At 29.0% G+C, this 11,882-nt stretch overlaps 2 protein-coding genes across 2 annotated transcripts, besides 16 other annotated features; one reads left to right on the top strand and one right to left on the bottom strand.

Moving 5' to 3' along the window:
* Positions 1 to 1,185: 1,185 nt before the first annotated feature.
* TVAGG3_0064660 (single helix bin domain-containing protein) lies at positions 1,186 to 1,677 on the bottom strand (the record flags this gene model as incomplete). Its single annotated transcript, XM_001285876.1, has 1 exon — positions 1,186 to 1,677. One exon carries the CDS (start codon positions 1,675 to 1,677, stop codon positions 1,186 to 1,188), a length of 492 nt encoding a protein of 163 aa, XP_001285877.1.
* A 178-nt stretch (positions 1,678 to 1,855) lies between these two features.
* Positions 1,856 to 2,009: a mobile genetic element.
* A 471-nt stretch (positions 2,010 to 2,480) lies between these two features.
* Positions 2,481 to 2,525: a mobile genetic element.
* Positions 2,481 to 2,525: a terminal%2Cinverted (terminal inverted repeat of LTR141 transposon ID:TVAGG3_0064680).
* Positions 2,526 to 2,531: 6 nt separating this feature from the next.
* Positions 2,532 to 3,061: a mobile genetic element.
* A 1,006-nt stretch (positions 3,062 to 4,067) lies between these two features.
* Positions 4,068 to 4,258: a mobile genetic element.
* Positions 4,259 to 4,296: a terminal%2Cinverted (terminal inverted repeat of MuDR-5_TvMULE4 transposon ID:TVAGG3_0064710).
* Positions 4,259 to 5,695: a mobile genetic element.
* Positions 5,659 to 5,695: a terminal%2Cinverted (terminal inverted repeat of MuDR-5_TvMULE4 transposon ID:TVAGG3_0064710).
* A 548-nt stretch (positions 5,696 to 6,243) lies between these two features.
* Positions 6,244 to 6,272: a mobile genetic element.
* Positions 6,244 to 6,272: a terminal%2Cinverted (terminal inverted repeat of ISTv1 transposon ID:TVAGG3_0064720).
* A 1,074-nt stretch (positions 6,273 to 7,346) lies between these two features.
* Positions 7,347 to 7,396: a mobile genetic element.
* Positions 7,347 to 7,396: a terminal%2Cinverted (terminal inverted repeat of ISTv2 transposon ID:TVAGG3_0064730).
* Positions 7,397 to 7,747: 351 nt separating this feature from the next.
* Positions 7,748 to 8,594: a mobile genetic element.
* A 290-nt stretch (positions 8,595 to 8,884) lies between these two features.
* Positions 8,885 to 9,491: a mobile genetic element.
* Positions 9,455 to 9,491: a terminal%2Cinverted (terminal inverted repeat of MuDR-5/MuDR-7_TvMULE4 transposon ID:TVAGG3_0064750).
* Positions 9,492 to 10,444: a mobile genetic element.
* On the top strand, positions 9,534 to 10,130 carry TVAGG3_0064770 (uncharacterized protein; the record flags this gene model as incomplete). The annotated part of the gene is made up of 1 exon (XM_051221515.1): positions 9,534 to 10,130. A coding segment is annotated over one exon (597 nt), but the record flags the coding sequence as incomplete, so codon positions are not given.
* Positions 10,445 to 11,882: the final 1,438 nt, after the last annotated feature.

The raw sequence follows: 11,882 nt of genomic DNA on the forward strand, positions 1-11,882 counted from the left end.
TCCATAAAACCCTAACAATATTTTTTCTTAAAAAAACTATAAAAATATAAATAAAATTAATCGTTAAATAAAAATATTTGATATTAGAATTTTATTGGAAAAATAAAAAACTTAATATTTTAAAGAAATACTTAAATACTTGAATGTTTTAACTTTTACATTATCATATAGACTCTCAAATTATTGATTGGAAACGGTTTGAGGGTTATCAATTTAAAAAAATTGTGAGTTTTTTAGATTTTTGGCAATGTTAAACGGTTAATTTTTTCTCAAAAAAATTATTTCGAATTTCCAAAATTTTTGACATTTTGGCTGAGAACTATGGTCTGCGAGGTACATAGATAGAATCAGTACCTCGCAGACTATAGTTCTCTATATGGCACCGAAAATTTTTGGTGAAATGTCGTCGCATTTCACCAAAAATTTTTCGGCGCCATAGGAAGAATTGGAGGGTGTGAGATACTATTACATGCTATAGTACTCACACCCTCCAACTCCCAATCAAAATCGCATAAAATTTGCTACTTATCTTCAGATTACCTCCCATTATAAAATATATCATTGCTATCTCATCGTACTATACTTCCACCCTATTGTATTTAAAAATATAAAATTTTTTGATAATATATTTTTATATCTTGAATTTTCAAACAAATATTCACAGATAATATAATGGGAAATCTATCTCAACCTAGCCTTAAAGTACCAAACTCCTGCTTGCATTCTCACTCACAAATATTAAACATCCATCTCAGTACAGTATACATTGTGCGTCGCCTGTAGCCTACAGCTACAGGCACCGGCACAATGAAAAAGTGACACTATACGGGCACTAATTATTATGGACGCCATAATGAGACGTGCCTTTAGTGGCGAAGAAACAGCCTGACGTACAACTGGGGGATTCTTATTCGCACCAATTGATATGGATGATGTTCCAACTGATAAGAGACAAAGGATCCAGAAGAGGATCGAGATCATGACAAAGATCATAAGAAACCAAGATCACATTATAAGTAAGCAATACTCGCAAATACAAAGAACGAAGAGAACAATGAAAATGATCGAGTATGCAATAGAACAAAGAATTGAAGCACGCAGTCTGGTGCCTTGGTAACTTCTAAAGATCCCCACAAACAGTTAAGAATAAATACTTTTTTTCACTGGAAAAAAAATGATATTTTTTTATAAAGATAAGTATTTAATTACAGTAGTCAACAAGTGGCTTCTTTCTTTGTATGATGAGTTTGCAGTAATGAAGCGTTCGTGCCACATATCAGACTGCCTTCCCAACTGATCAACTCGAGATCTGAGATCAGAGATCTCTTCATCTTTGTAGTCGAGCTTGGTCTTGAGTAATGTTATGAACTCATTCTTCTGTTGTAGTTCCTCCGCCTGCTTTGTGATCTGCTGCTTTAGTTCCTCGAGAGCTACGTTTGACTCCTCCAGCTGCTTCAAATACTTGTGGCTGGTCTTGATTAAACGTAGAACTCGAGGAGTAGCTTGTGGACCCGTTTTCTTTGCCGTTTGCTTGTGATCGAGATCTGGGATCTTGATCTCGGTCTTCGGACTCTCGCCACCCATCAATATTTCCTCGTCGCCAGAGGACTGTTCTTCAGTCACCTCTGGCTTCTGGATGGCAACAGCCTTAGCAGGAGCTGTGTTGTTCGCTTCCATTAAAAAATGTTGTGCATGAAAAATAGCGTGACTCCACTTTTGACAAAAAGTGACACTATTTCTGATGGTTTTGTCATTTATTTGTCAGATTTATAAATGGATAATAATGCTGTAAATCAGATATTAATTAAAAATATTTAAGATTTATGTTCGAATTGAAAAGCAAAATGATATTTTTGAGTAGGTGACAAAAGTGCATACTCTTAAATTAACCTTAAATGTTGATTTTTCGATATTTTCGGTATTAACCTTATTGTAAATTTTTCCGGTGATAAATTTATCACACTGAGGTTATTTTTCCGGTGAGATTTTTAACCTTGATTTAATGAAATGAGTTTGGTAGAATTTACGAAAAAGTGACACTTAAACTTAAATTTCCAAACACTATTTTTTGATTGTATTTTGTTATTTATATATTTATATATATATATGTATATATTTATATATCTATATATTTATATATCTATATATTTATATATGTATATATTTATATATGTATATATTTATATATGTATATATTTATATATCTATATATTTATATATCTATATATTTATATATCTATATATTTATATATGTATATTTATATATGTATATATTTATATATGTATATATATATATGTATATATTTATATATGTATACATTTATATATGTATACATTTATATATGTATATATTTATATATGTATACATTTATATATGTATACATTTATATATGTATATATTTATATATGTATATGTAATGCATGAAAATTCGGTTCACTTCATTTTTGACACTTTACATATCGGATGTATTATCTAAGAATTATATTATAAAATAATAATTTTGTGTTTTATAAGTTTATTTGTATAAATGATTCCTTCGCAAACAGCGGGAAACGTTGTCTGAATAGTTTAACATTCAGACAAAGTTTCCCGCTGTCAGAGAGGGAATGGAAGGGTAAGAGGTATATATTCATAATGTATACCTCTTACCCTTTCATTCCCTCGAGAAAGTTCAAAAACTTGGGTGCAATCAGAACTGATTGCACCCAAGTTTTTGAACATTGTATAAGGAATTGTTGGCTATGATGTACTGATCATGAATCAGTACATCATAGCCAACAATTCCTTCGCAAACAGCGGGAAACTTTGTCCGAATAGTTTAACATTCAGACAAAGTTTCCCGCTGTCAGAGAGGGAATGGAAGGGTAAGAGGTATATATTCATAATGTATACCTCTTACCCTTCATTCCCTCGAGAAAGTTCAAAAACTTGGGTGCAATCAGAACTGATTGCACCCAAGTTTTTGAACTTTGTATAAGGAATTGTTGGCTATGATGTACTGATCATGAATCAGTACATCATAGCAACAATTCCTTCGCAAACAGCGGGAAATTTGTCTGATTCCACACTAATTTTATTAATTTATCTAAACTTTTATCCTCGTCTACAATTTAATCATCAATAATTATCTCTTGTTCTATTTCACTATTATATATATATATATATTTATATGATTTGATTTAAAAAAAATAAATAAATAAATTAATAAATCATTTACTCAAATATATCAAAAGTTTTATTTTTATATATAAAGATAACTACTTTTAAAAAAAATACCCTATATATTTTTGCCATGTAAACTATTTTTGCCATGTAAATATGTCACTTTTGTCAGAAGTGAAGTGAACCGAATTTTCATGCACAACATTTATATATGTATATATATATATATATGTATATATTTATATATGTATATATTTATATATATATATATATTATATATTATATGTATATATTTATATGTATATATTTTATATATTTATATATGTATATATTTATATATGTATATATTTATATATGTATATATTATATATGTATATATTTATATATGTATATATTTATATATGAATAAATAATACATCAAACTAGTTTTAGAGTTGATAGTAAGAAGCGAAGAACACTACCAGTAAGATACAGCAGTAGTAGCTGCTTCATGCTGCATTGAGTATTGTTGAATAATTTGAAGTAGTGGTTTTTGAAATCAGCACCCCTATGAGAGCGCTGGCGACCGAAACACGACTAGTAAGATTGTGTATTAGAAACTGCTTCATGCTGTGTTGAGTAAGCCTCGATTTCTTTATCAGACCACCTTTAAATTAACCACTCACATTCTCACTGTGGTCCATCTAAAATTTGTAAACTTTATGACATAAAATTATATTATATGCAGGATCCCACCTATTACTTAATCTTTTTGGAATAAATGTTTTATAATATTTATCGATTGATTGTAATTTTTTGTATAAAAAAGTTTTTTATTTATATTAAAAATATATTCGGTTAATGATATTATCTTATAATTTGTAAATAAATCTAGTAATAAAATAACTTTAATAGTTGGTGTCACTTTTTCGAAAATTCTGGTTTTTTCATTGTAAATTTTTCCGGTGATAAATTTATCACACTGAGGTTATTTTTCCGGTGAGATTTTTATCCTTGATTTAATGAAATTAATATATATAAATTTTATTATTTTTAATTTCGAATGAGTATAATAAAATATTTTTTATGTGTTTTTGTTTTTGATGTGATTTGAATGAGAAAGGGACAGACTAGCCCATTGTCACTTTTTAATTTAGCAAATGAACGCTTATGGAGTGGAGTTTTTGGGTAAATCTGATTTGCTTATAAATGAAATAAAATCAAAAGAAACCATATTGGCATTATATTATGCAAAAATAAATGATCTTACTTAGTACTTTTAAAGTTAATTTCAGAAAAAATTTGACACAATGGTATCCGGCACATACAAGTGGTGTACAACCAAAATATAAGTTGGTTTAAACATATATTGCTATATCTCATGATCTTACTTAGTACTTTTAAAGTTAATTTCAGAAAAAATTTGACACAATGGTATCCGGCACATACAAGTGGTGTACAACCAAAATATAAGTTAGTTTAAACATATATTGCTATATCTCATGATCTTACTTAGTACTTTTAAAGTTAATTTCAGAAAAAATTTGACACAATGGTATCCGGCACATACAAGTGGTGTACAACCAAAATATAAGTTGTTTAAACATATATTGCTATATCTCATGATCTTACTTAGTACTTTTAAAGTTAATTTCAGAAAAAATTTGACACAATGGTATCCGGCACATACAAGTGGTGTACAACCAAAATATAAGTTAGTTTAAACATATATTGCTATATCTCATGATCTTACTTAGTACTTTTAAAGTTAATTTCAGAAAAAATTTGACACAATGGTATCCGGCACATACAAGTGGTGTACAACCAAAATATAAGTTGGTTTAAACATATATTGCTATATCTCATGATCTTACTTAGTACTTTTAAAGTTAATTTCAGAAAAAATTTGACACAATGGTATCCGGCACATACAAGTGGTGTACAACCAAAATATAAGTTGGTTTAAACATATATTGCTATATCTCATGATCTTACTTAGTACTTTTAAAGTTAATTTCAGAAAAAATTTGACACAATGGTATCCGGCACATACAAGTGGTGTACAACCAAATCTTCGACTCGATGAACTTGTCATCGAGTTATATTCCAGTGTTGTTCCTTCATTCCTGATTAAGTTGCAAATTAAAGGTCTGGATTCAGAGAGAAGTGTTAAAGTTATCAAAAAAGTCACAAGAGATTTCGAAGAAATGACACAATTTAAAAAAGTCGAATGCATCAGTATGCTTGAAGCTGTTCAGAAAGGTCTGAAAAATGATACACTTGATCCCAACATTGTTTACTCAACATTAAAAATATTATTGCAAAGAAAACATTTGATTTAATAAACATTTAATTTATTATAATTAATTTTTTATTACAGTATAGTAAAAAATGCTATAAATAAATTATTATATTTTATTAAAATGTGACTTTTAATAGTAAGTGAATAAAATAAATCAGGAATTGGGAAAGAAATAAGGTTAATTAAAAATAATGAAAATTACAAGTTTAAGGTTAATGAAAAGTGACAATGGGCGAGTTTGTCCCCCACTCAAGACGAAATGGTGGAAGTGAACTCAAAATAAGAGTAATTAGGTTATTTTGCCGACCAAATATATTTACAAGGCAAAATATCATATTACATGTCAACCTATTATCAGTATGTTTTGATAAAAAAAATTTTATCAAATATCATATTAAAATTAACATCTATATCTATATCAATATCTACACTATAAATTTTTTTATTCAATATCATAGATTTCAAAAATTTATTTCAATTTTAAATTAATTTATGGCTTTCATCAAAATTGTTTTTTATTAAAAAGCATGTTTCACAATTTTTACGGTTTCTTTCAAAAGTTATAAAAAGAGAGTCAATAAGAAATTTCAACGCTTCAAGAAGGAATCAAAGAAATTGACGAAGTTCCAGAATTTTATTCAACAATTCTTAATCAATTAACAAAAACTATACCGAAACTTATCTTACCATCCAAATCAAATCACATTACATACGGAATAAACATTTAATCTTTTACCATTAAAATTATATTTATACGTTATTTAATTTTTTTACGTCTAAGTTGAATAGGATAATAGCCGAAGATATAAAGTAACTATAGTTTACAAGCTAAGGAACAAATCAGCATTGAAACTAAAAAATGCTGAAATATTATAATAAATTGAAGAAATACTGTGATAGAATACCTAGTTATACTAGATACTATTATAATATGAATTCATTTGTATTGAATATCGATTAAAATAAAATGGAACGTCAATTTGACAGACTCAAGTTTCGAATTAGAGACCAACTTTCATCAGCATAGTATATGTGCGCAAACTACTGCATAATGGTATGCTTATCTTTTCATTTTAAAAAATAACGTATTTGAATAATTTCGTAAAAAATTAGAATTACTCGATATTAAGCATATTGCTTTTCTATCATATATGCTTATATTCTACAATAGTGTTACCAAACATCGGGCAACATCATACGTATAATACAACTTTTTAATACTTGAACGTCAATTTGACAGACTCAAGTTTCGAATTAGAGACCAACTTTCATCAGCATAGTATATGTGCGCAAACTACTGCATAATGGTATGCTTATCTTTTCATTTTAAAAAATAACGTATTTGAATAATTTCGTAAAAAATTAGAATTACTCGATATTAAGCATATTGCTTTTCTATCATATATGCTTATATTCTACAATAGTGTTACCAAACATCGGGCAACATCATACGTATAATACAACTTTTTAATACTTGAACGTCAATTTGACAGACTCAAGTTTCGAATTAGAGACCAACTTTCATCAGCATAGTATATGTGCGCAAACTACTGCATAATGGTATGCTTATCTTTTCATTTTAAAAAATAACGTATTTGAATAATTTCGTAAAAAATTAGAATTACTCGATATTAAGCATATTGCTTTTCTATCATATATGCTTATATTCTACAATAGTGTTACCAAACATCGGGCAACATCATACGTATAATACAACTTTTTCGTACTTCTTTATCGAATTTAAATAGAACTAAGTTTTTATTTTAAATAAAAGAGAAATAATTCTAATTTATAATCTCATTATTAATTTATTCTCATTTTAATATTTCATCGATTTTTTATTATCGATATTCAATACAAATGAATTCATATTATAATAGTATCTAGTATAACTAGGTATTCTATCACAGTATTTCTTCAATTTATTATAATATTTCAGCATTTTTTAGTTTCAATGCTGATTTGTTCCTTAGCTTGTAAACTATAGTTACTTTATATCTTCGGCTATTATCCTATTCAACTTAGACGTAAAAAATTAAATAACGTATAAATATAATTTTAATGGTAAAAGATTAAATGTTTATTCCGTATGTAATGTGATTTGATTTGGATGGTAAGATAAGTTTCGGTATAGTTTTTGTTAATTGATTAAGAATTGTTGAATAAAATTCTGGAACTTCGTCAATTTCTTTGATTCCCTCTTCCTCGCAATACAACTCCATATCATTAACTTGTATTTAAAGGCTTCCATATACAAAACTATATATAATGTTTGAAAGTTAAATCCAATCTTTTTCTATTTCGAGAAAGGGACAAACTATCCAGTGTCACTTTTCAAAGGAATAAAAAAAATAATAAAGATGAAATAATAACATGAAATCTTATATAAATATAATTTTATCTAAATAGATAAATGAATTAAGCAGTTTACAGTTATATATATTTAATGAGAGACAATATCTAGTTCTATGGTAGAAATGGCTCTTAGACTCAAATAAGTAACACAGATAGAAAGTACTCAGTATAACAATTATATATGTACACTCAAAGTTAGTCGCTGCTAAAATCTTAACCTTGCATTTCGGGAAAATCTGACAAATGGCTCTTAGACTCAAATAAGTAACACAGATAGAAAGTACTCAGTATAACAATTATATATGTACACTCAAAGTTAGTCGCTGCTAAAATCTTAACCTTGCATTTCGGGAAAATCTGACAAATGGCTCTTAGACTTGTTTTGATAATTAATTCTTCAATTATATTATAATTTATAACAAATTTCCTCAAACTATCTGTATGTCATTCAATTCCCGGCCACTACATTCAATGATGGACCATTTCCTTCAAATTTTGAAATACCTTATTCAATTTGTTGTATGGAGCCCGTGATATTCAACACTATGGAGCTCCTCCAGTTTGGTATCCAAGAAGAGATAAAAGCTAGCATGGGCTACTCTCAAAAATGCTTGAAGCAATATATTCAAGTTTGCAACAAGGATCAATAGATTCAAATCTTGTTTATTGTACTTTAAAGGTACTTTTAAAAAAGAAACAATTAATGTAAAAGATTCAAATAATTTTTTATTATTATTTTATTAATTTTTTAAATAAGGTTAATAAAAGTGACACTGGATAGTTTGTCCCACACTCTTCTATTTCTAAAAAAATTGAGACCTAAACACGAGATAGCTTTCAGAAAATTTTCAGGGACATTTTTAATCATTTTTTATTTATTGTAATATCTTTGTTATTAAATTTGAATTGTTTAATATTTGAATGTATAGAATTGAATAGTAATAATTTTAGTTTTAATACATAGCTAATTGCTAAGCAAAATAATTAATTTATTGTAATTTTGACATGTAAACTAAAGGGGAATTTAGCCGGCCAAATATATGTCACTTTTGACTTCACCTCACTTCCACCATTTCGTCTTATGACAAAATATAAGTTAGTTTAAACATATATTGCTATATCTCATGATCTTACTTAGTACTTTTAAAGTTAATTTCAGAAAAAATTTGACACAATGGTATCCGGCACATACAAGTGGTGTACAACCAAATCTTCGACTCGATGAACTTGTCATCGAGTTATATTCCAGTGTTGTTCCTTCATTCCTGATTAAGTTGCAAATTAAAGGTCTGGATTCAGAGAGAAGTGTTAAAGTTATCAAAAAAGTCACAAGAGATTTCGAAGAAATGACACAATTTAAAAAAGTCGAATGCATCAGTATGCTTGAAGCTGTTCAGAAAGGTCTGAAAAATGATACACTTGATCCCAACATTGTTTACTCAACATTAAAAATATTATTGCAAAGAAAACATTTGATTTAATAAACATTTAATTTATTATAATTAATTTTTTATTACAGTATAGTAAAAAATGCTATAAATAAATTATTATATTTTATTAAAATGTGACTTTTAATAGTAAGTGAATAAAATAAATCAGGAATTGGGAAAGAAATAAGGTTAATTAAAAATAATGAAAATTACAAGTTTAAGGTTAATGAAAAGTGACAATGGGCGAGTTTGTCCCCCATTCGATTTGAATTTTGTTAACTCTTTTCAAAATCACTTCATTTTTATGATTTCGGTGGACTTAGAGGAGCTTATTGCTTTTGGTATTAAACAGGAAGTCAAGGGCGGTGTCCCATACAGAAGAAGAACGGGATCTCCAAAGCAATATGTCACTTATTCATGTTCGTATCCCCTATGCAAGGCAAAATTTAGGGTTGAAGAACAAAATGGAGTGTTTACTATAAGCAAAGTTAATGAAGAACATTGCCATCATATAGGAGTTGAAATGGGTTCACATTACGCGAGTAAATTTTATCAAAAATGGATCGAACTTTATATTAAAAACGGTGGAAAGCAATTTCTTGCTCAAAAAGCATTTTTTGATAAGTTCGGAATTGATACGAATAACAAAGAAACGATGAAACTTTTCGCGCAGTCTACTGATGCTTTAAAGCACAAATTTTATCGCCTTGATGAGATTATTGCACAAAGATTATCAAACGATCCTTACACTTCTTTGGAAGCATTTTTGAATAATTTACAGGAAGAGTGCCCAGATGATCTCGTTCAATTTGATTACAATGGAGATTTTTCCGAGTTTACAATCATATATGCACCTTTTGCTGCAAAAGAATTGGTGCATAGCATTGATAACCCTCTCCACGTCGATTCCACTCATTCTTTAATTAAAGGAAAGATCCAATTGTTTGCAGTAACAATGAAAACAAGTCAAAACACAATTTTCCCCTTTTGCTATTTTTTAGTGAACCCTCAGACATCTGAAAAAATTCAAGAATGTTTGGTGAAATTCTGTGAGTTTGCGCACCTGGATCCACAGCATTGGAGCGCTGACTGTGCGCTAAACATTGCTCGCGCAATTGAGGACGGATTTCCTCTTGCGCAGCTCAGTTGGTGCACTGTGCATGTTTTACGCGCATGTGCAAAAGTTGGAAGCTATTTTGACAATCCACGGAATTTGCAACCACTCACAAAATCTGTTGGCGTTATATTCTGGAGCGGCGTACCATTAATGAGTAAAAGTATATGGAATATTAGTCTGGAGTTATAAATAATGTCATATAAATAGATTACATCCACTCCGACCAAGCTTTGAGATTTTCTGAACTGAAGTTTGTGTTAAACTCATTTCTTTTTCCTCTTTGCGATTATTGACCTCTATGCTTTGAGTTGTTTGGCGAGTCTTTGCTTATGTTCATAAGGCTGGCATGGCTATGTGATCGAGTTGCAATAATTTTCCCATGTCCTTTTTTAATATTTTTTTTTTTGGGCCCCTTATTTATTTTTTGGACATGGGTCGCACCACAATGACTCAGGGTACTCTATACGAGGTCTAAAGAAAAGTAATTTTTCAATTAGTACCTTGTGTTTTGAGTCTATCAGCGTATTGGCGATAAGGCATGCCTCTTTCCTGACAGTGTTCAGGTTTATGAAGCTCTAATCACAAAAAGATGGCCTGTCGATAATGGAATAGAGAAAAGCTTAGTTTTCCACAAATAAATGTTTTTGAGTAAGCCAATTCTGTGGGTTTCATATTCCATGTTAGACCTGATTTGAATTTATTAACATTATCTATATTTGTGAATGGGTAGCCTTTTTACCCCTCATTATTTCATGTCTTGGTCTCGTCATTTAAATGTTCGATGTAAGTTGTATATAATTTATAGTATGTTCAAAGGAAAATATGTGTTTAATCAATATAACAATTATACTTTATTAACTTTGGTAACTGGTCCCTTCGTTTGAAAGTTATTCTTAACATAATTAATCATAAACCCTTCTCGGTTCAAATTGGTCTGCAAAGTAAAAGTTTTTATGACATTTTGTAAACTTTCGTATTGCAAGGTCATTAGTACAATAGGATTTCTCTTCCATTCTAACTTCTTCAACTAAACTAATCTTTCTAACTCTGTATAACCGAAAATAATACAACATCTCTAATGGTTCTGTTGGTTCGTTTTCTTATAATGAGATAAAAATGTTCTAGAAAACGATCAAGGTAGTTATATACATCTAAGCCTGTTCCAATTTCAAAATAAAACTGTTGTCCGAAGATATTGTCAATTCTATTCATATCTTTCAAATGCATTTTAAAAGCCGGCAGTCAGAAAAATACCACTATATCTTCGTTTCAACGACATTCGCTTCCGATTTGCGTCTATCGAACTTCTATTGGTATATTGGAGAAGGTTTAGTTTTTGAAACCTACACGAAAAATATAGATATTATTGAACCACACATCGTCATATGTAAATATTATTCCATCCGGTCTGCAGAAAACAGAAAGTAGTGTTTGTGTTTCTCAATATTTGCTAGGTGTCATTTACTGAAAATGTAACTTTAAAACAAATGTTTTCATTATACTTTTTTATAAAATTTATTCTTGGAAATTTTTAAC

The sequence above is a fragment of the Trichomonas vaginalis genome, chromosome IV (genome assembly GCF_026262505.1).
Source record: "Trichomonas vaginalis G3 chromosome IV, whole genome shotgun sequence".
NCBI classification, from domain to species: Eukaryota; Parabasalia; order Trichomonadida; family Trichomonadidae; genus Trichomonas; species Trichomonas vaginalis.